General features: G+C 44.4%; 1 protein-coding gene across 5 annotated transcripts in view; it reads left to right on the forward strand.

Moving 5' to 3' along the window:
* The window catches only part of ADAMTSL1 (ADAMTS like 1), an 861,688-nt gene that overhangs the window by 728,838 nt on the left and 108,519 nt on the right, over positions 1 to 24,331 (forward strand). For all 5 annotated transcript variants that reach the window (XM_019801253.2, XM_034663958.1, XM_034663959.1 and 2 more), the window contains 3 exons: positions 9,514 to 9,693; positions 14,984 to 15,137; positions 16,025 to 17,150. In XM_019801253.2, the coding sequence (XP_019656812.2) occupies positions 9,514 to 9,693; positions 14,984 to 15,137; positions 16,025 to 17,150 (1,460 nt within the window). The remainder of the gene's footprint in view (positions 1 to 9,513; positions 9,694 to 14,983; positions 15,138 to 16,024; positions 17,151 to 24,331) is intronic.

The raw sequence follows: 24,331 nt of genomic DNA on the forward strand, positions 1-24,331 counted from the left end.
TATTCTAAAAAATAAATTGAAAAGAGAAATGAAAGGAAAAGAGATAGATGCTCGAAGGGTTAACTGAAATGAATTAGGCGGTCCACTCTGAAGTATAATTTATATTTCCGTGTATTACACATGTTTTATGATTAGGATTGTGTCCACCCAACTGTACACACATATTGCACACATCTGTGCAGAGACTGAAACAGTCACCATGGCCCCTGTTTTCTCCCTTGCTTAAAACTGTGATTATGTAGCCATTTCCCTATAATTTTTTTTAATCAGGGTTGCAATACAAAATGCCTATAATGCAGCTGTGTAAGAAGGCATATGAGAGTAGAGTCCCTCCTAGTAATATGAAGAAAAAAGAGGAATTTTAATGACAACTACAAATGCTTGAGAATTCTTTTTTTTTTTTTTTCATTTTTTAGATTAAAACACACACACAGAAAAGAATGACTTTGGTCTGGATTTGAGGGCTGAAGACTGGCAGAAAGAATCGTTTGAGTCATCAGTTTTGTTACATTCCAGTGACTAAAATATAAATCCTCATCATTTAGAAACCATGCTTATTTAACATGTTGTATCCAGGGAGAAAAAAAAATTATTACGATGTTTATCTCATTTTTAGTAGTTGTTTTATAAGAAAATGGACACTTGATCCTTTAGAACCAACAGTAAATGTAAGCAAACAGAGGTTAGAAGTAAAATTTCACACGCGCAGTATTTTCATTTTTATTTATTAGCAAAATGTTCTTTGTAACAATTGCCCTGGATTTTAGTGGGTGTGCAGCCCCATGTTTCATATAGTAACAGGAATATTAAACCCAGAAGAAGCACTGTACTTCCAGGCAATTCTAATCCGCAAGATGGCTGGGGTAGAAATTTTGGCCTCATTTAATCATTTTGAACAAGATTCCAGTCCTCATTTTCTTTATTTCTCTGAGCCCTAATTCACTGTGGCTCAGTTTGACCTCTGTTGTATACCAAGCACTGTCTCTCGAATTGCCTTTCGATTCTCTCAGTCTCGCATATCACAAAGTTACCTCAAATTCCAAAGGTCTAACACCAAGCTCAAGAACACAGCCACCCACTACCTTTGCCAGCAGACCCCCTCTTCCTTCCTGGGTCACGCCATCTTCAAGCATGTTCTCCAGCCCATTGCGTTGGTTCCAGTCCTCACAATGAACGAAACCATCACAAACAGCCTTTTACTTGTGTCCCTGCATTGTCTTATTTCTGATCCATTGTGCCCCAACTTGGTATCAGTGGTTCTTTACTAGAGGCCCTATGTTGAGCCTTTAAAATATTAACGTGTGCCGAGGGCCCCCAAATAGATGGTATGGAGTGTTATTTAGACCCATTGGACTGGGAAACCTTTTCTCCATGGTACACCCATTAATATTTCATGGGGTCGTACTTTCTAGAACCCACCAGCCTTCATTGCTTGAGTCATTTTCTACAAACTTGGATCATGTTACCCCCTACTTTAAAATCCTTAATGACATCCTATGGTCTTGAGATTTTGTCCAGATATGCCCAAGGCCCTTCAGTTTGCCCCTCACCCGACTTCTCAATCTCGGTTTCTGACGGCAACTTCCCTATGAACTCAATGCTCTACCTTCTCAGGTCTCCTCAGAGATACCATGTTCCCTCACGCCCTGGGTCTGTGCATACATGGTGCGACCCTGCCAGCACTTCTCATCTCCCTGGCCAACCCCTCATGGGTCCCCTCCTCTGTAGAGCCCTCCCCAATTTTCTATAAAGGCTTAATTGCCTTTCCTCTGTATTCCCCCTTTCTAAAACCGATCACATCTGATAATACTTTTTTTCCCCCTCACTGGACTGCAAATACCTGAATCTTAGTAACCAGTTTTTAGTCATCTTAAACTCCCAGCACCTAATATGGTGCCTGGCACTCGGCAAGTACTTAGTAAGTGTTTGATGAAAGAATGAATGAGTGAAAAATTACAAGCAGAGCATGTCATGTTGAAACTAGAAAGTTGACCTTAGAAAGAACATAAACGTCACTTTGTGTTGGGCTCAATAATATGACTTGAGGGACCAAGGAAAGGAACTCAGCACTCAGTAAATGAAGCTACCAAGATGAAACAAAGGTGTCAATACAGGCAGAATTTATTAGTGTGCTGATCATGGGAAAATCTTCAAAAATACAGGACACTCAGGCCACTGTAATTTTGTATAGAAACATAACTTTTAGGGGCACCTGGGTGGCTCAGTCAGTTAAACATCCAACTTTTGGTTCAGTTAGGTCGTGATCTCAGGGTCATGAGATCAAGCCTCACATGGGGCTCCACACTCAACACAGAGTCTGCTTGGGATTCCCTCTCCCTCTCCCTCTGCCCCTCCCCCCCAAGATAAATGAATCATAAAAAAAAGAAACATAACTTTTAAGGGCTCCCCTTATTGTATATTTTTTACTTTCTTATAAAACTTATGAATCTATGACCTTATTATCATGAAACACATATGGCAGCAAAGATAAGCAACATAAATAATATTTTTTGATATTTATGTATGGCACATATTTAAAAATAATATCTCTTATTTTTAAGAGATCTACCTCTTCATACCACAATATCATTTTAAATGATTCATAAAGGCAAACATTTTTCATTTAGTTTTATTAAATTTCCCTTGCTGTTCTCTTTTTAAAATTTTCTTCTTTCCATTCTGCTTCTCACTTCAGAACTATCTTCTTCATCAGGTAATCTCAACATGTTCACAAAGTTGTCACAGACTTTGGAAACTTCATTAATTTGAAATTTTATCTTTGGCTTTTAAAAATGTCTAAAAATACCATTTCAGCAATGTCAACACACCAAGGAAACTTTTTGAGCGAAGAGGAGACAAGTGTTTAAGGCCTGATGATATTACCTTAGCTAGAGAGTTGCCACCATACCTGGAGGGTCACAGCACCCAGCAGAGCACATGCAGCATCTGGCTAAAACCCACTGCTGACTTACTTAGAAGCAGCTTCTGGTTAATGATAAAACAGCTCGATAAAAGGGGGATGTTCAGCCCATCAGCCAGATGTTTGTGTCGTATCTTTGAAACATCTGGATTTGGGGATCTTTTGTTCATCCAATCATCAATTCAACAAACATGTATGAAGTGCGTGTTCTTTGCCAGATGCTACACTAGGCACTGGGGAATAAAAGAGGAGTGTATTCCCTTTTATCAAAAGATGCATAATCCTCTGTGCATGCAGGGAGGCGGGGAGGGGAGGTAAATTGCAGGCACATAAACAACGAGCTCTCATAGGAGACACGCAATACCCTTCCAGTTTAAGGCAGGGTGGGAGGTGACTCATTCTTTGAGCCTTTGAATGGGGCCTTCCAAGATGTGTTAAAGTTTCTGGGTAGGCATAAAGGCAAAGGGCACTGCTCACAGAGTGAACAAGGTGATCAGAGGCCTGAGCAGGGAAGGCATTTGTGTGTCCAAGGAAGGGCACATTGTCCCCATGGCAGGCTAGCAAGGAACAGTGGCTCAGCAGCTCAGCCTGGGTTCCAGTGTGAGCGCTCTCCGGGGCATTCTCACGAGTCTGAACCTTACCCCCTGGGTGCTAGAATTTCCCGAAAGTTTTCTGTGTAGATCAAATTCCCAAACAATAAGTTGATTTTCTTTACGTTCTCTTGTAGCTGCTTTGTTACCATGTGGTCACAGACTTGTGCACGGTGCAGAGGGGAATCCCCTGAGGGTCTGTCCCCTAAATCAGGTCCTATCTGCCAAGGGATGACCTGGCTAGGTTATGTTTCATGAATGGTCACCCTCTGTAGCACAGTTTTATTACATTGCCACCCTTTAAATAAGACCAATGATTTTCATCATCTGTTTCCTCGGTTTGAAAGAGAGAAAATTAACCTGCATTTTTCCTTATTGCCACATTCACTAAGAAGCACTACCTGAGCAGCTTGGATCAAAGAGCTCTTCTCATGCAGCTTGATTTGTTTGGGGAGCATTTATTCAAAGTGAATGGAAGCCATGTGCCTTCTTAGATATTTAGAAAAAGAAAACTTTAGCCATCAAGCATTGAAGAGCTCTGTAGTCCTACAAATCCAACCTCACTAGTGAAGTGCCTAAAACATCAGTCACCGGGTCACAGAAACTTCAAGAACATGTTCTTTATGCCTCACAGACTCAACAGGACCCATGGGGAATTTGATTGTGAATTATAATCAAAGGATTAGAAGAACAGCGGTTTGATGTAATTTTGAGGTTTAGGGGGATAATGATTTTATGAATCAGCTGTTATTTCTCTTCAAGAGGATGTGAGGGCGATCTGGCTGCGACATCTGTCACCCCATTGATCGCCAGGGTTGATTCGGCTGATCTGGCTGGCTAGGCGGGTGTCCACTTCCTCCCTCACCGCTCCATGTGCGTCCCTCCCGAAGCTGTGTGCTCGGTCGAAGAGGACGACCTTCCCCGATAGAGGAGGACCGTTCTTCAGTCAAGGGTATATGAGTAGCTGTGCTCCCTTGCTACACTGTAGCAGTGCAGTGCTCCCCACTACAGTGTAGACATATTATACCCCATACCTCAATGTCGTATTCCTCCAGCGTCAGTTACAAAATGTCACTCTACTGTTTAGCTCATACCCTGATCACTTTTTTACTAAGAAAAAAAATCATTAATTTTAAAAGAAAAAAAATTAGAGAATGTATGGAAGAAAACTAGAGATGGAGACATCCAATTCTAAGGTCTCTTATTTGAGACGTAACACTATCACACTGTGGGAAAGTTTTGAATGCAATTCTCAAACATGAATATGAGCAACAAAAGAACGAAAATCCCTTCCATCATAGAGTTAAAAGGATAATGGATGATAATGGATGATAATTTCCAAAGGGACGAGAGCTATTTAAAAGAGCTATTTAAAAATAAAAAATAATAAATAAACAAAAGGAAATTAATAGAATAGAGACTACTTTGGCTTTCCTAGCCTAGGAGGTTAAGGATGGGTTCTCCAAGCAGGTAAGAATGGAATTAAACCTGAATAATTAGAACCACTCAGCCACGTGAAGATGTAGGGGGAGAATGGACCAGGTGGAGAGAAGAGCAAGTGCAAAGGTCTTGTGGGAGAAACAAGCTGTGAATGTGGGAGAAACAACACACACACACACACACATACAACCAATGTGGCTCAAATACACGGGGAAAGGGGAGAATTGTATGAGATAAGACTGCAGAGGTGTGTCACGTTCTTGTTCACTGCTAGAACCCAGAACCTAGAACCATGCCTGGTATTGAATAAATTTCTGTCGAATGAATGAATGAAGTTAAAATTTGAGTAAGAGAGTCTCAAAAGTTCCTTTAGGGCAGGGACCAGAACATGGAGGGCTTTCCAGGGTTCCAGGAGTTTGGATTTTATTCTTATCACAAGGGAAAGTCATTGAAGGCTGTTAAGCATGGGAATCTTACGATCTGATGTATGCTTTGAAAACATCATTCCTGCTCCTGTGTGGAGAACAGACTTCCACTGTTCTTGAAGATCCGCTCTGCCTTCTCCACCTGGGTCACAGGAAGCTGACCTGTATAGACTCTACCTCCTGGCTTCTCATTGTATTCAACCAATGGCATTTTCCGCAGGCTATCAGAAGGAGAGAGGCTGTTTTCAAGTTGAGTACACCACCCATATCCTGCTAGGACCTAACTGAGAAAACTAGACACTGGCTAGGAAGCTTTGTAGTAGTCTAAGAAAGAGATGATGATATCCTAATTCCTTATTCGTCGCAGAGGTAAAGCTAATTTATTTTGGGGGGACATCTGAAAGTATTTGCTCATGGATTGAGTGTCAGGGAAGAGGTGGTGAGAAAAAAGAAACCCCTTTCCTACATTTCTGTCTTGGATATGGCACCATCAGATAAATGGGGAAGACTGAGAGGAGAGCAGATTTGGGGCAAGATTGGAAGGGCAAGATCAGAAGTTCCATTTTGGACATATTTAGGTCCAGATGCCTGTTTGCACTTAAGTGGACATGTTGAGTAGGCAAAGGGGAGAGGTCAGAGCTTAAGATTTAAATTTTTGACTCACCAGCATAAACTTTGTTTTTTCCAAACAGTTACAATTTGAACAAAATTACATTAAGTTCACGGAAGAATTTTAATAATTCATAGAATGGAAAGAATTGTGGAGAACACAGTCCCCAAGTTTGGCAAATTTTAGGAATCAGTAATCCACATGGTTAGTTGTATACTTATAGAAGACTCCTGAAGAAGGGCTGAACAGTAAAGTTATAACTAATCTGATGATAGAATAACTGGGTGGTTGGAAGTGAGGATTCAACAAAAATAAGGGAAGGCCGAACCTAAGAAGTCATGCAAAAGACTATAAACCCGAATTTAAAACTTTAGCTGTCTGTATAACAAGAAGGCATATTTTAAGTAAATGGAAGTCTTAGCCACTAATTGAAATTTCCCCCAATCACCAACTTCAAATTCCACAAATATTTATTGAGGATTTATATTCGCAGAAGGCACTATGGTAGGCAGTGTGGGTACAAAATGCATTGCAGAAGTAAAATCCTTTGAGAATTTATTGAACTGCTAACTAAACGGGAACTCAAATTAAGGTTTGCTTTTGTCATCAATGAAAAGGCCAGGGAGCCATTGAAATGAACGAGAGAAGCCAAAGTCCTGACCCACTCACAGCTTGAGTCATTAGCTCTGAGGCTGTAGATTTGTCCTCAATTAAGGTTCAACAACATGCTAGACAAGCCCTTGGAAGGAACTGTTTGGATCTGTGATGGGTGACAGCTGGCTTCAAGCCACCTCCTCCGGTCTACCTCCACACTCAGCTTTGTGGCATAGCCTAGAAGCCATGTGCAAATGTAGCCTTTAGGCTCTGAGATCAATGGGTCTAGGGAGAATACATTTCCAGGGCCACCGCAGTGTAGATGAACTATTTGAGAACATTGGTCCCCAACCTGGATGCTGGACCCTCTCCTGCCCATCGGGGATAGTCACAGAGTGGGGGCTGAGGATTGAATTGCAAAGCACCACCCCTCCAGGGGGGCGGAGAGGGTGAGACCAGGCTCTGGCAGGCTTGGTGTGAGGAGGCCTGGGGCCCTCAGCAGGAAGCAGCAGCAGAATAGCCTCCCCTGGCAAATGGAAAGCAGCCCCTACAGCGACAGGAAAGAGAAGCTGAGCTCAGGCTCGTTCTCCAGCTGGGTCCACCATTCCCAGCCCTGAGCAGGTGTTCAATAGGAGCTGGGTGAATGAAGGTTGCACAGAATGGAAGGAAACCAGTTTCTACCCCGTACGGCCTTCGTTGGGTCGCTTCCCTCCAGCGTCAGCTTCTTTATCTGTAAAGTGGGGTAAGATCGACCTCATTGGATGGTTTCGCCTTTACCATTAGCCTTCTTTTTATTCAGTGGTTAGGTAGTTGAATCCAGCCATAAGAAAAAACTTTTTTTTTTCCTTTGGGATTCAATAAGGTTATTTTCATACCAAGCTTTTGAAATTTTAAATCCAAATAAAGGTTGCTCACCACTGGTTTGAATGGTCTGAAAGCTCTAGCATTAAAAGCCCTAACTAGGCAAAGTTGACAGCTTTTTTAACTTCCTTATCCCACCTTTCTGTGCCCTATAGCCATTCACAACTGCAAACAAAGGGCAGGTTTGCATGGGCGGGATCCAAACAGCCACTGGTTCTAACAGAGGCTTCCCTGGGTTGCACGGGCCCGTCCCCATTTATTTTATTCCCATTGGAAATGGTGGAGGGGTAGAGAGATGGTTCAACTGGACAGATGGTTCTCAGTCCTGGTTGCACAGAATTACTTCGGAGATTTGTTATTTTTTTTTCATTTTATTATTTTTTTATTTATTATTTTTTATTATTTATTATCATTCATTTATTATTTTTTCATTTAAAAATCCGATGCCTGGGGCATCTTCCCAGAGTTTCTGATAGAATGGATCTGAGATCCATCTAGGCCCCAGTACTTTTGAAAAGCTCCCAAGTGATTTTGAAGTGCATCCAAGGTTGGGACCACTAAGAGAGGGTGACAGCTGGGCCACAGCAGCATTCTGACTATACTCAGTGTATCACTATCCTAACCTTGACTGTGATCACAAATCCCCCTTGCTGTTCCAAGTGCAGCCCACTGAGCACAGACACACACACATACACACACACACACACACACACACACACACACACACACAAGTTCTGAGAGGCCACTGCTACGGCAAGAGCTACTCCTTCAGCAAAAACTCTCGGGTTTGCATAGGCAGGCCTAACCTCCCAGCGAGTGGAAGGGCAGCAGGTGGAAGGGAAAGCACTATTCTGGAAGAAAGCAAGGCACTCCCTAGAACATTGCCGATAAAGTATCCCCAGCACAGAATACTCATCAGTTGCTGATTTAAAAATGGCGAAAGGTTAGATCCAACTAAAAATGACAGAAAACCCAAAGCCACAATGGCTTAAATAAGCAAGAAAAATATTTCTCACTCGTATAAACCCGGACTGTCCAGGGTCCGTGTGGGGGCTTCTCAATCAGGAAGATAGACTGCTTCCATCTGTTTGCCTATCATTGTCCAAGAGGCGAGGTTCAATTTTAGCCCTCATGTTCACATCCCAGCCAGCAAGAAGGAGAAAGGGAAGGGGGGAATGTCACCCTCGTTTTGTGGTCCTCTCCCTAAAATTGCACACCACCCTTCCATGTATATCTCATTGGCTAGCCCTGAGTCACAGGGCCAGGTGCACCTTCAGGGGAGATCAACAAATATTGTCTGTATGCTGGGAAGTCATGTGCAGCTAGAAATTGGGGTTCTTTTGCTATTGCAAGGGAGGGGGCTACTGGGACAACAGCCAACAGTCTGGGCCTGAGAGCGCCTCCCTTCCCCCTCATGCGACTGGATTGTAACTATTACATGTAAACAATGGGCTTGACTGGGGTCCCACTGAAAACCACTGAAATAAGACTATTTTCCTGTATCCCAAATTCCAGTGGTTCTAGCTCCCTCCCACTGCCCTGAGAACTCACCAGTCCTACAAGAAAAGTGTTCCAGGGGGGTTCTTCAAGAAACCAGGCCTTCCATCTAATGTCCCTCCAATAGGCTAGAAGGGATGTTTCTCCTTAGAAAGGCCTGCCTTTTGTGCAGATTAATTCCTGCAGATTTCACTGATGGCAGGAGCTCTCTCCTGTTCCTTCTGGAAGCTGCACAGATTACTTTCACTGGGTCGTAAATATGTTTAACACCCTATTATACTAACCTTTTAAACCAGTTGTCTTGGGTGGCTGCAAATCATAGTTTAGGAACAACTCTCTATGATTTAGAGGCCCCTGAAATTCCTAGATGCTCCAGTTAAATACTTGAAATTAAGACTGGAGGGTGTAGATCTTGCTTCAAAATTCATCTCGAGGAAAGGAAGCAAAATCCTTTGGGCTGGTTCTTAGGTTTTCTTCTTCTTCTGTTGTTTTTTCCACTCTTCACTCAGCCCATAAGGATTGGCAGTCAAACATACCACTGTCCTATGTTAAATTGACTTTCTCTTCCTTCCGCAGTGTTCCAGGACTTGTGGAGGGGGCATCCAGAAGCGCGAGGTTCTTTGCAAACAGCGCATGGCTGATGGCAGCTTCCTGGAGCTTCCTGAGACCTTCTGTTCAGCCTTGAAACTGGCCTCCCAGCAAGCCTGCAAGAAAGATGACTGTCCCAGCGAGTGGCTCCTCTCTGAGTGGACCGAGGTATGTATTCTCCTCAGAAGGAGATCCTGAAAGAGACCTAAGGAAGAAAAGGAGACACCCCAAACTTACACAAACTGAAAATGAGAACAGAACAAAATAATCCTCCTGGCATTATGGAACAGTATTTTTGTAACCAGTAATACCACAATGTGTAACTAGCTGTTAACTAGGCTGTGGGGACCTAAGGTAAGCAGCCAGCCCTTACTCAACAATCAGAAGCATGGAATTGTAAACGGGCTCCTCGTGGAAGAAAACCAGGCCTTGTTCGGCCCAGAATTCTTCTTAGAAGACTGTGTTGTTCTACCTTTATCCCCACACCCACCTTCCCGACCTCCCGGCAACTCCTTCTCCCAGATGTTTTTAGTCTCTCCTCAGGAAGGGCAAAGCCTCTCTGGCTATTCCCTTCCAAGTTACTGGACAATAAGGAACATGATTTATTAGGAAAAGAAGGCCAGGGAAATCCTGCCTCTTTACTGTCAGTTTCCTGGCTCCAAGACGTTAACAACTTCCCAGCAAGAGAACTTGATTTCCCCTGTTGCTTGCATTTGGGGGGATGATTACATCAGCATCCACTATTCCTGACTTGCCTCATAAGTTAGGGATATACCCCCAACTAACCTACTTTTCTAAATAATTCCTACTCGAACACTAGCATAAATTAAGTCGTTTACACCCAGCTTTAACTTGTTTTCAGCCCCTATACCACGCAGTGAATTGCCTACAACTCTCCTGGCTTCAAAGGCATGTGTGTCTCCCATAAAGAAGTCCCCCCCAAAACTATTGCCTCATAAGCAGATTTAGCCAAGAACGGAAACACCATTCCTGAAGTGAAAATCTTTGTGTTGAAAACAGATTCAAGACCCTGGCCTTTCTGGCATTGAACCATTTGCACTAGCCTTGCTGATCCCCTTGCCTTCTTGGTATGGTTGTGTGTATACGGGTATGTTGTATGTCTACAACAGGATGGGGCTGCCGTGGATTGAAACCCACCACAGGGACACTTGCTTCCACAGAGGGAAAAGCTGCCCCTGAAAAGTAAGATGCCACCTTTTTCAACCTAGGTTCTTAGAGTTCTTGCCCCTTATCACCTCACATAGAGTTCACTCAGATGGTGTCTACTAAGGGCATTGCCAGTGTGAGTTAACCTACATCACCAGAGGTTTTGGATTTGGCAATAAAATTGCCTTCTAGTGGTATCTCACCCCAAATGCCTCAGAACAGAAGTAGGTATGATTATTTTTCTCAAATTTTAGGAACAATTTCCTTTCAGCAGGATAAAAGATTAAAGCATGTAAAATCAGAGTGTGTGTGTGTGTGTGTCTGTGTGTGTGCATGCGGGAATGCGTTAGTGCCAGTCTTCCATGGAATGTCGATTTGGGGCGTGGTGTTCTATGGGAAAATCGTAACAAAACTAACAGCGCAGCAGAGTGCACTGATAGAGTTGCCAAGTGAGTGGCCCTAGATCACAACTTCCTCCCAGGGCCATGTTGTAAAAGGTGTCCTTCCACCAAGTCTATCGGTGATAGTTGCCATGGGTGGGATGCTGAGGAAGGGACTTGTGTGTATTATAATGGTCCTTCCGTGTTCCTGGAGTTTGTGGCCTCTCGGCACATGGGGCACAGAGAATTCAGAAAAAAAAAATCCTTTAGGCCTGTGGATTTGAAGCAGGGACCCTTGCAATTGGGCACTAAGAAAAGGAGACTGCTGAATTGAGGTCCTCTGGGGCCCATTAAGTATCACCGACCTTTAGAATGGTGTTGTGTGCGCTTAGGAGTGAGACTCACAGGGGTGCCTGGGTGGCTCAGTCGGTTAAGCATCCGACTCTTGATTTTGGCTCAGATCGTGATCTCAGGGTTGTGAGATCGACCCCGAGTCTAGCTCTGCACTGGGTGTGGAATCTGCTTAAGATTGTCTCTCTCCCTCTCCCTCTGCCCCTCCCCCATTGCTTGCACACATGAATGCATGTGCACGCGCTCTCTCTCTCTCTCTCTCTCTCTCTCTCTCCCTCTCTCAAAAAAAAGATTAAAAAAGGAGTTAGACTCACAGGCAAACTTAGATTTCAATCCTGACTCTGCCACTTACTGGCTCCATAACCGTGGGCTTGTTACTTAACCTTTCTAGGCCTCTGTTTGTGTATCTGAATACTGGAGATGATAATGTCCACTCATATGGCTCTTGGGAGGCTTCAGTTAAATGATGCATATGACCTACTTTGTGCCTAGTAAAAGTTAGCCCTAGTATTGTTATGATTCCCTTCCACCCCTGCTCATTGTCAGGAGGAGAGGAAATAAGAGAAAGTGGCTTATCTTGACTGGCTGGACCCAGGGTCATGGCCTAGGCTTCCCACAGGCTTTCCCAGTCTTCCTCGGAAGAGGAAGTTACACTTTGGGAAGTAGGACAGCTTAGCCCTTATCCACAGAATGTTCTTAGGTTCTGGGTTATCTGGGTTGATGAATGGAAATTCCAAACACTGGGGAGGGGCTGGGAATGGTAGGAAGTAGGAAGTAATCACCAATTCACTGGGATTCAACTCAAGTTGGCACCATACAAATGTGCTGGGGGGGGGGGGCATTCATGGAGCCTCCAGTTGGCCCTGTCATCCCAACAGCCCTTGCCTTGGCTCTCTGACTGAGTTGAAACACACATTCCACATCCCCCGCCCCCAAGACTCCCCTTGGAGAAGGGACGACCCGGATGATCTGTGGGTGTTTTTCATCCTCAACTATCTGGGCTCAATCTTACAGTTACTGCACAGAATCCCTCAGAGACAGAATTAAGCCAAAATTTTAGACACTTCAAACAAAATTACTTTCAGATCCTATTCTGAGAATAAGACCCCTTAAAAGTTCTTACCTCTCTACAAGAATTCCTTGCCTCTCTTGAAAGAGTTGGCTATTATATGTTATTTAAATCATACTTTTATGAAAGTCATTTCCCCAAAAAAATATAAATGAAATTAAGGTCAGAGTAGTCAGTTTTAGAGTTAGAAGGAACTTAGAAGTTCCTATAGCTTGGCTGTTCTTTTAAAAATTAAAGCCACAGAAGACTTTTTTTCAAATGAAATGTTACTATGAAGCCAAGAATCTAAAACAGATAAAATCAGAGCTGTTTTGGTTGAAGTATGGGTTAGGGTCCCAGATCTCCATAGGTTGGATCTCCAGATCACCTGCAAAGCCCCTGAATCACTTTCTCAACATAGAACTGGGTTTGAAAATCCCGACTCTTGCTTAGTTTTATTTCAGAGATACGGAAATTGAGCCTCAAGAATGAACTAGACTTGACCAAAATCATAAACCCATCTTTGGACACACAGTCTTTTTTTCTGCTTGGCAGCACTAAACTGACCATGCTTTTAAATTTTCCAGGCTCTTTGCCTCCATCCCACCTAATCCCAGGATTTGGTGCTGTCATTTACAATAAAATAAGGGATGGGTGGGATCTGGAATCCACGATCATCAGGAAACAAAAGCAATGGGTTTCTTACCTCCATTTTCTGCATCTAAAATGTCTTTCAGGGTGGTGTGTATCAGAGTTCATTGCATGGAATAGCTCATTTCAGTGGGTTAGCATATACAACTTGCAAATATAAGATAATATTTTTTGGTTTTAATGTCATTTTTCAAGTTAACGTGGCACACTGCCATGACCCTAGTTCAGGTCTTTATCATCTCGAGCCTGGACTACTGTGGGAGCCTCCTTAACTGACATCCCCGCCTGCCATACATCTCCTACTCCCTTCCCTCCTGGACACTGTTGCCAGATTAACCTTCTCAAAACACCTCTTTCATCATTTCACTCCTCCCTCCAATGGCTCCACAAGGCAGTGATGCCTTGTGGACCAATTCCAAGCCTCCTGTCTGAAAATTAAAAGTCTCTAACGTCTGGCTCCAAACTACCTCATGAGCTCCTGACACTCTCGACTTGTTCCCTCTGTTCAGTCAAACTGGTTTAGCTCTGCCCACCAGGCCTGCCTTGGATTTTTGCACTGAACTCTTCAACCTTCATTCTGGATATTCCCCTGCCTCCCATGCTTATCCCCAGTTGCTACACCCATTCACACTCTACCCATCTTCAAAACCTAGACCAGGAAATCATTAGTGCTCCATCAGCATTCAGCCATTGTTAGCATTAATTTTATAATACTTCACTTGTCTTGTGATTTTATATTTCTACTAAATTCTTATATTACCATCTAATTCTTTGAACAGCTGTATTGAGGTGTCATTTACAGACCGTAAGATTCAACTTCACATTATGTTTTCAAGGTTTATCTGTTTACCACATATCCAAAAGAACAACATTCCTTTTGTGGTAGAATAATAGTCCGTTATATAGATAGGCCGTATTTTTTGTTTATCTGTCCAGTCAGTGGACATTTGAGTTGTTTCCACCTTTTTGTCTCTGTTGAACATTCGCATGCAGTCTTTGGATGGATGTTTGCACTTCTCTCGGGTAGATAGCTATAAGTGAAATTGCTGGGTCACAGGATAAATTTATGTTTATCTTTGTCAGAAACTAGCAAGCTGTTGCCAAGAGGTCTGTACTATTTTATGTCGCCATCAGCGATATGGGAAGGTTCTAATTTTTCACATCTATATTTATAATAACATTTGTTACTGTCTGTCCTTTTTTTTAATGGCAATTCCAGGGGATATGAAGTGGTATCTCATTGCGGTTTTGATTTCTATCTCCCTCATACGGTATTTCATTTTAACAATGCATTTGGATTTCCCCCCACTCATTTGATGACAGCTCCTTGAGGTTACAAACCACCTTGCGCATTTTTTTCCATAGTATCTAGCACCCCGCCTCAAAGTAGATATATGACAATTATCAGATGCTTGACATTAAAATATTATATTTGTGAAGGAATGAGGGAAAAATTAGCATCAAGGGTCATTTCTGTGTGTGAAGTTTATAATATATTATCTCATTTAATTCCCAACCTTACAAACTAAGTGTAAGGGGTGGAAACAGACTCTGAGTTGCCAACTGGTAAAATACTAAGCTGGGATTGGAAAGGACTCGATGACTCTAAACCTCAGGCCATATAAGTAAAAAACAGGTGGAGTGCCTGCAGGAAACTTACGGGTAGAAAAAAATCTTAGAATGTGGTTTCAATATGGACATGTCTTCCTACCATGTTGTATAATTAATATTTCTGTCTCTCAGTGACTGTTGATCTTCCAAGCAACTTTTCTCACATTTTGGTGAGTTTGGGAGTCCAGACAAAAACCCTAGCCTCTAGTTCCCTGCATTTACATGCACGTGGTCCTTCTTTCCTCACCAGTGTTCCACAAGCTGCGGAGAAGGCACACAGACTCGAAGTGCCATTTGCCGGAAGGTGCTAAAAACCGGGGTCTCGGCTATTGTCAATTCCTCCCTGTGCCCTCCCCTGCCCTTCTCTTCATCCATCAGGCCCTGCATGCTGGCAACCTGTGCACGTGAGTATGTCTGAGCTCTGGGGATGGGGAGGCCGGACCCACCCCGAAGCAGCTGTGGTCGTGCGGTAGCCTTCCCTAAACCCAAGACTGGTGGGAGATTATCAGGCAGGAAAGCCCAGGGAGGGCAGCAGGCTGGTGAGCGCAGCTGGAGATGGAAAAGGAATCTTAATTACACACGGCCAGGCGGAATTCTCTTCTCTGCTGGAAAAACAGCTTGCAGGGGGTAGAGCAAAGTTCACTCGCTGGCATACAGAGATCTGGAAGCCGGAGTCAGTATATTACTAATGAAGTCTAATGTCCACTCTGGGGTTTTAAAATGCTCTAAACAGATTTGTTCTGTTTACTATTAATCCCTAGAGTTGTAACACCTCTGGGCTCTCCTCCCCCAGTACGCTAGGGCCCTGATGCTCTGCAGAAACCAAAGGGGAAATGTCGAAAGGGAGAGATACTCCTTCCCTTTGTCCTCTGCCTCTCTTTATGATGCTTGCTTTTTCTTTTTTTAAATCCTTCTAATGAGAGGAACTGCCTTTCCCCTGGCATCCCCCTCCATCTAGAACCTGCATCTCAGCTTCTAGGAGTAGAAAGCCCCAGCAGGGCCATAGCAGGTTACCCCACTGCACCACATTAGTGGGAGTGTTGTTTTGCCGGGGGCTTTATGGTCCTCAGCTGGTAACCACTTCCTCCCCCGGAAAGCCCAAGGCGGTAAATGAAAAGCCCTGGCCCAAGTAAACTCAAGCCGCTTTCTCTCCCTCTTCCCTTTCACGTCCCTCCTCTCTCCTTCTCTTCGCCCTCTCCGTTCCCTCTCGCTTGTCCCTGTGTTCACTCTCTTTTTCCTCCGCCGTCCCTTGTCCATCTGCCTGGCTTCCCTTCCATCCCCTCCGTTGCAGGGCCCGGCCGGCCGGCCACCAAGCACAGCCCTCACATCGCGGCCGCCCGGAAGATCTACATCCAGACCCGCCGGCAGAGGAAGCTGCACTTTGTCGTGGGGGGCTTCGCCTACCTGCTCCCCAAGACAGCGGTGGTGCTGCGCTGCCCCACGCGGCGCTTCCGCAAGCCTCTGATCACCTGGGAGAAGGACGGGCAACACCTCATCAGCTCGGCGCACGTGACCGTGGCCCCCTTTGGCTACCTGAAGATCCACCGCCTCAAGCCCTCCGACGCCGGCGTCTACACCTGCTCGGCGGGACCAGCCCGGGAGCAGTTTGTCATTAAGCTCATAGGAGGCAACCGGAAGCTGGTGGCCCAGCCGCTGAGCCTGAGGAGCGAGGACGAGGCCCTCGCGGTGAGGAAGGCCAGCCCAAAGGAAGCCCTGCAGACCTACAAACACCAGAACGGCATCTTCTCTAACGGCAGCAAAGCTGAGAAGCGGGGCCCAGCCGCTGACCCGGGGAGCCGCTACGATGACCTTGTCTCGCGGCTGCTGGAGCAAGGGGGCTGGCCTGGGGAGCTGCTCGCCTCCTGGGAGGTGCAGGACTCCACGGAAAGGAACACGTCGTCCGAGGAGGACCAGAACTCCGAGCCGGCCCTCTGGCACCTGCCCTTCACCATGGTGACCGAGCAGAGGCGCCTGGACGACATCCTCAGGAACCTCTCCCAACAGCCCGAGGAGCTGCAAGACGTCTACAGCAAGCACCTGGTGGCCCAGCTGGCCCAGGAGATCTTCCGCAGCCACCTGGAGCACCAGGACGTGCTGCTCAAGCCGTCTGAGCGGCGCATCCCGCCCGTGGCCATCCCCCCTCATAAGCACGTGTCTGGCTTCAGCAGCTCCCTCCGGACCTCGGCCGCCGGGGAGGCTGTGGGGGGCTCTCGGCGGCCCCACCGCAAGCCCACCATCTTGCGGAAGATCTCTGCTGCCCAGCAGCTCTCGGCCTCCGAGGTGGTCACCCACCTCGGGCAGACTGTGGCCCTGGCCAGCGGGACGCTGAGTGTGCTTTTGCACTGTGAGGCCATAGGCAACCCGAGGCCTACCATCAGCTGGGCCAGGAACGGAGAAGAGGTGCGCTTCAGTGACAGGTGAGCCTTGCAGCTGCGGGGTCTGGGAAGGGAGGGGAGCAAGGGGCCACATCTGGCCCAAGGCACTCAATTCCCTGGTTCCAAGGGTAGAGCTCAGAGCTCTGGGCCTGGGCCTTGGGGAAGGCATCCTGGGTTTCCAGTCTTCTTCTTTTTTTTTTTTTTTATGATTTTTTTTTATTATATTATGTTAGTGACCATACAGTACATCCCTGGTTATTGATGTAAAGTTCAATGATTCATTACTTGCGTATAACACCCAGTGCACCATGCAATACGTGCCCTCCTTAATATCCGTCACCAGCCTATCCCATTCCCCCACCCCCCTCCCCTCTGAATCCCTCAGTTTGTTTCTCAGAGTCCATGCTTCATTCCCCCTTCTGATTACCCCCCCTTTCTTTATCCAGTCTTCTTTTAATACCAGTAGGACTACTGGAGCAAAGACAGGGTATTTAATTTCTCTAAACTGTATGCTGTCCTCTTTATAAAGTAATAGCAACAATGCCTATCCACCCCAACCCCACAGGGTCCCAAAGATTAACGACCTACTATCCAGATAGCTTTGAACTTTTGACAGAAAGCTATCATTCCAGGCCAAGGCATTATTACATTACCACTTCGTGAGATGGACCACTGAAAAGTTATACATCAGGATACCGTCTCCACGTGTGTGGTCCCCCAGGGCTGGGGAGAGAGTGAAGCCAGTACCTGCTGCTCCCTGTGGGTGAGCACATCCTCTGTCTGGGCCCAACAAAGCTGTTTGTTCCAGAAAGCTTCTACTCCCAGACTGGTGATTAATTATCCTAATATCTCATGGTGTCTCTGTTTTGATGTGTCATTACCAGGATGACAGTACGTATTACTTACTGGTTTCCTTGGGCCACAACCATTCATAGTGTAAAATCAATAGTGGTGGTAGAAGTTAGAACGATAATATTTTTGAACACTGTGTGCCAAGAACTGTGCCATAATTCCCGCATCCTTTCTCTTTTAGTCTGTATAGTGGCCTTGACGACAACAGTGATGGCTTGCATTAATTGAGTAGTGACCATCTGCCAGGCAAATGCGGTCTTTCTGTGTTTGTTTCACCAAATTCTAGCAGTAGGAACAGTTTTTATGCACATTTTACAGAAGAGGAAACAAAGCCTGGGAACTTGCTAAAGATCTTATTTATTAGGTGGCAGAGCCAAGGTAGGAGACACAAATAAGATGGGCAGTCAATGGAAGAATCCTATACACTGGGTCAGAGAAGCCTCTTGAAGGTCCTCCAGTCCAGAGTCCTCATTTTAAATTTTTATCTGCTCGGAATCCATGGAGAATGCTCTTTTCATTACACGTAATCTTAAATACTATTATTCGGCAATCCTCTTCCCTAGTTCGCTCATTTGGGGTGAGGAAAGAAAGCAGCTAGGCAGTTTGCCAGGTTTATTTACTTATATGTAACTGCACTTGTTATTCTAACAGTCAGTCCCCAAGGCCCAGGTTCACATAGAAAAACAAGGTTTAGCAGCTCACCCAAGAAGATCACACTTTCGTAAGAGTCGGACCAGGGATTCAATGTCAACTCTTCTGAGACTTGGTGAACAAATGTGACTTTGTCCAGCCTGCCCACCTCTTTTGTGCCTTTTGAAATGTCAGTAACATTGCCTCTCAGCCTTAGCACTTATAGACCAAATAACTTTAATAACAGCAATACTAAGTCTTTTTCCTGTGTCCTCTTACTATATGCCAGACACTGTGATCAGTGCTTTAAGGGCATTATCTTATTTAATCTTCAGAAATAACCTTATGGGATAAATACATAACCACACCAACGATGAGAAAGCTGAGACACAGATGTGGGACCCACACAGAAGCACTGGAGACAAGGTTTGAATGCAGGATTCATATGCCAGGCAGTTTGAACGCACACCTTGAGAACCTCTCCTCTTGTGTGCTCCTTGATCCTCCCCAGCTCATACTTTCCTTGATCAGATTAATTGTTATGATTCCTTCAGGTCTTTCTAGAAATCTTTACAAGATATTTTGGGGTCAAGCTAAGGTTGGAGTAAATCCCCTTGAGGTCACTGAGTCAATGAGAGGTAGCCTCAGAGGGCCCCCCAGGATGTTGGGTGCAGGCTAAGAGAGGTGCCCTCATGCTTGGGTAGGTGGTACACTGGAGCTCTGGTAGTGCACCTGTCACACCTACTGTGACCAAATCGTGTCATCTTCCCCACCAGCCAGCTTCTCAAGTGTAGGGACCATTCTTTCATATTTCCTTTGCCTCGTGCCTAGGGATTGAGGGACTAACACTTGGCCATGCACAGGAAAAGATGGGAATTAACATTTCTTGACTAATTACAGACCTAGTGCTCCGTGCTAGCAACAGTTTCTTAGCCATCATCTTGATTAACAACCACGACAGGGTATAACATAGGGCCGTTATCCCTATATCAGAGATGAGAAAACTGTGACCCAAAGTAGTTTAGGAGCTTGACGATGTTAGCTAGCAAAAGGCAGAATCAAGAGGGCAGATTCGAATCCAGTTCTGCCCAGCTCAAGCCCATGCTGTTTTGAGTGAATGAGTAAGTTCACGCTTCCATGCATCTGTACTTCACTAGGGATGCCAAGTTGCCCCAGGACCCTTGCTGTTGTTTACCAGCTATTTCCAGGGTCCCTTCCTTCCTCCTAAAACCTGTGGACAAGGCAGGCTGTTGGGAAGAGGGGGAAGGGGTCACCAGGACTCTGCTATGCCTGGAAGTTTGGAGAGAACATTTGAGCCCATGGCTTAGAGGTCCTGACCATTTCCTTGAGTGCTAGAGATACTTTGTATGAAGTCCAAGGGTCACAGCCCATCTGGGTCACCTGGTAACTAAAGATAGGATGTAGGAGTCAGATGAGGACTGAGGGCTTCAGGCTGATCTTGCCAAGCCCCTTCACTTTGTATGGCCTTAGTCCCTTCATCTTAAAAGCAGGGGGGTTGGGGAAGGTTGTACCAATTCATCTCCGAGGTCCCTTGTACCTCCTTCACTCCTTTGCAAAAGGCAGCAGAAGATCAAAACCCGTGTGCTGGTGGGGCGTGGGGAGAGCCTTGAGCCCAGTAACTTCAAACTCTGTTGCACGAGCTGTTTCTGAGTGCTCCACAAAATGGGGGTTCACTGATCACATGAGTTTGGGACGTGTTCACTTAAAGCTGAACAGATGTATTTACTGCTGGATTTTACTCCTATTTTTTTTAATATAGTGCTTGATATTTTTTCTTGTTTTTATTATAAAAGCAATAAAGGGGCTATAAAACAATTCAAATAATACCTAAATCTATAAAGTACAAATGCAAGTCTCCCTCATCTGCTCACTTCTATTCCCCAGAGTCTGTCTCTCTTAATAATTTGGTATACATCCTTTTGGAATTTTTATATATTTTATTTTATTATATATAAAACACATATACACACATATGATTTGGGTTTTTAATGGGATATTACTCATGTTTAGAAATTTCACATGGTTTCTACTCAACGACATGTCTAGGAGACATTTCGTTGTAGCATGTAGAGATCTGCGTCGCCATTTTTAAATGGCTGATTACTGTTCCTGAGCGCATTTAACTATCCCCCGATTGAAAATTATTTTTGTTTTTCCATTTTTTTTAAACTCCTTTAAGCATTCCAACATGTGTTGCGACTTTCCAAGTGAACAATATAGTATGTGTTATTTTCCAAATATTCCTTTGATCAATGACCAATTTTTTTGCCCTCGTCATCTCAGGGATACCAAGAGTTCTTGAAATACCACTCAGGAAATATTACTTTCACCCTTTAACTTTCACTTCCTTGGGTACTGAGAGTCTAGCCCTAATGCCTTTAAGATGCAGAGGGTTCCATGGAATCTTGCTAGAAAAAGATACATGGCAGCCGGGTGCTAAAGATCCTAAATGCGCTAGACTAGGACAGCAAGGGCTAGTCCTGGCTCTTCAGCCACCAGAACATTGATGGGAGCGTGGGTGAGGGGTAGCATTAAGAGGTAGAGCACAGGAAAGGCATGGGCAAAGAGTTTTATGGTTTTTGCCACTCAAGACTTTTCTAGATCTAGCCTTGACACAGCTTCCCGATGCAAGTTAATGGGACACAGTAAGGAAAAATAAGAGCTTTTAGATACTGATCTCCGACATCATAATTTCTCCATTTAACTTAGCTGGCCAAAAAGATGTATGACTGGAGCTTCGTTCTCGATACAGTTTTCCAGATCCTGTTTGAGAAAAGAAAGTGAATCTATCTGCACAGAGCACGCAGGAGGCACAGAGCTGCCATTGGGACTGCTTTACTATGGGCTGTTGGTGACTTGTCTGTGTTGAGTTTCATTGCTTGTCATCGTTCCTGTGTCCGGTAGCAGTTCAGAAATGCTCATTTATTTTCACACAGAGACGTGCTGAAATGCCCAGTGTTATAGTTCAGTCAGTCTGTTTTTGCTTTGTGCCAAATCCATCTTTCCAAAAGAATCTGTAAGATTCACCAGGCTATTGGCCTGTAGGACTTTGCAGTGTATTCAAGTATACCTTTGTCGCCTGAGCCAGCAAAATAGGTCAAGAGAGGAAGAAAGTAACTGAGGAGAAGTCTGCTACTTCTTTGGCTTTTAAATATGCCAAAGTTTTATCTGAAAGAAATTGCTTATACGAAAGAATCACTATCAAGTCAGATACTACTGTATCTCATCATATATGTAATTTACTAGTTGAAACGAATTCACACGATTCTTAGAAGCACATGCCAACTTCTCAGGCAATAGTTCATGGGATGTTTCTGAATGTATTAGGACAGCCTGGTTCATCATAATCCCCGCTTCTCCTTATTTCACAAACATTCCCGTGCATCCTCGGAGCCAGACCCTATGTTAGATACTGGGGATGGAGGAAAAGCAGGCTCATTCCTTGTCAGTGAAACTCAAGTCTCATTTGGAAGCCAGAGAAGTAAATGCAGTGTTTAAGTACTAAAAGATCAGTGTAGATATTTATTCACTCCATAAGAATTTATTAACCTACTATATCCCACACGCACGCACACACCTTGTCACTGGGAATGTTGTGAATGAAAAAAAAGTGTGGTCCCTTGCCGTTTACATCCATTTAGATTTCTCAAATTTCTGCGTCAGAAAGGCTTTCCCTAGTCACTATATAAAAGAGCAATCCTCATCATCCTTTATCCCTTTAACTCTGCTATTTTATTCACAGAATTTTACCACCATCTGATATCTGTTTATTTGTTGCTTGCCTGTCCATAAGGGTAGAGACTTTATTTACTGCTGTATCCCCAGTGCTCAGAATAGTGCCTGGCACCAAAGAGATACTGAATAGTGAGTGAACAAATGAATGAATGAATGATTGGAGCAAGGCAATAAACACGGAAAAGTGCACAAGTATCAGGTGGTGTTAAGTGTTGGGCAGAACACTGAAACAGGGGTGATAGGGAGTGATTTGGTGACCACTCTAGGTGGGTATTCTGAGAAAGTTACCCATAAGCCAAGATGTGAATGATGACCAGGGTCCAGCAATATCATCAGGAGGAAGAGCACCCCTGAACAAGGAAAAAGCAGCATAAAACCCCCAAAGTTAAATGAGTTTGGTGTGTTACGTTCATTTGGCTGGACTGTGGTAGCCAGAAGATAGAGGGGATGTGGCATGAGGCCATGAAGTTAATCAGAGACAAGAGAAGGAATCTAGCTTTTAATATGAGTATCACAGGGAGATTTTGGAGGATATTAGCAAAGTAAAATGATCTAATTTCCGTCTTTATAGACTCACATTGGCTACTTTGTGGCCAGTGGATTGTAGAGGAACATGAGTGGAAGAGGGGGGTTAGTTAGGTGTCCTTCCCAATCATCCCTTCAACTCCACAAATACGTGCTTGGTGTTAGATACAGCGATGGGCACCAGACAGACAATAAATAAAAGTCACTGCTTTCCAGAAGCTAGGAAACACCGAAGGGCTGGTGTGGAGTAAAATAACTTGGGCCCTGAGTTTGTTTTCAACTCCAGTGGAAAGAATACTTCTCTTAAAACTTCTTAATGTTTACGAGTGAGTCGAGGAGGAGTTCCCAAGTTCAGTGTGCACAGTGATTACCAGGAGCTTGTTAGAAATGTAGGTTCCCACATCCTACCCTACCCCAGAAACTCTCTGTACAGCAGAGCCCCATAATTCACACTTCACAAACACCACAGGTAACTCTGAGGCCGGAGGTTCAAGGACCACCATTAAGAAACATGTTGAGAGAGGAAAGTGAAATTCAGAGTAGAATGATGCCCTTGCTATTAGTTCTGTTAGAAGATCTGGTGGCGGGAGACACAACTCCACACTGAGGTGACACTTAGGAATTCCAGGCACCTTCCCTTCCCCCTGCCTTCCTTCGCAGACTCCTCCCAGCCCACACACTTGCACATGGGTTAGATGGCATTCACACCAGGCCTTGGAGTTGAGGCAAACCACAAAGTGCCTGTGTGTGAAGGGAGCAGACATGGCGGAAGTTAACAGACTCCAAATCTGCCAGTTTTAGGGGAACGTTCTGGACTGGCTAGAGGTGAAAATAACCAAGTGTGGCCACCTGGTTCAGCCTGAGAACAAAGAAGAACTGGAATTTCCAGCACAGCCATGGGGGTGAATTAGAAACTGATTTTCACAGGCTGTGATGCCACTTGATTTAGAAAACTCTGCCTCCTTCTCGCTTTGCTTTCATTGCTAATCCCTTAGCTCTGTGGACCTATAATTGACTGGTTTCACCATATTGCTGCCCTGCAAGATCCATCAGGAAAGAAGTATTAAAGCCTCATCTCATGGGTCTCGTGCATTAATGGTACCTGAAAACATTAATATGATAGTCCTAGAGTAGCCATCCTATACCCTGGAAATATTTCACATATAGGAGGCTATTTTAGGTGCCCCCCCAGGGTTGATAACTATGAATTTTTTAAAGTCCCAATTAATTTTCCCTCTCAGTTTATTATAGAGTTGACTTCTTTCTGTCCACCTCATATTCTTTTTTTTTAATAGTTCAAAGAGTTAAATATATGGTGCCTTTTTAAATTTTTTTTCTCCAAAATTTTCTTTAAAGTCCAGTTAGTTAACACAATGCAATATTAGTTTCAGGTGTAAAATGAGTGATTCATCACTTACACACATCACCCAGTGCTCATTACAACAAGTACACTCCTTAAT

This window comes from Ailuropoda melanoleuca, chromosome 7 (genome assembly GCF_002007445.2).
Source record: "Ailuropoda melanoleuca isolate Jingjing chromosome 7, ASM200744v2, whole genome shotgun sequence".
Taxonomy (NCBI): Eukaryota; Metazoa; Chordata; class Mammalia; order Carnivora; family Ursidae; genus Ailuropoda; species Ailuropoda melanoleuca.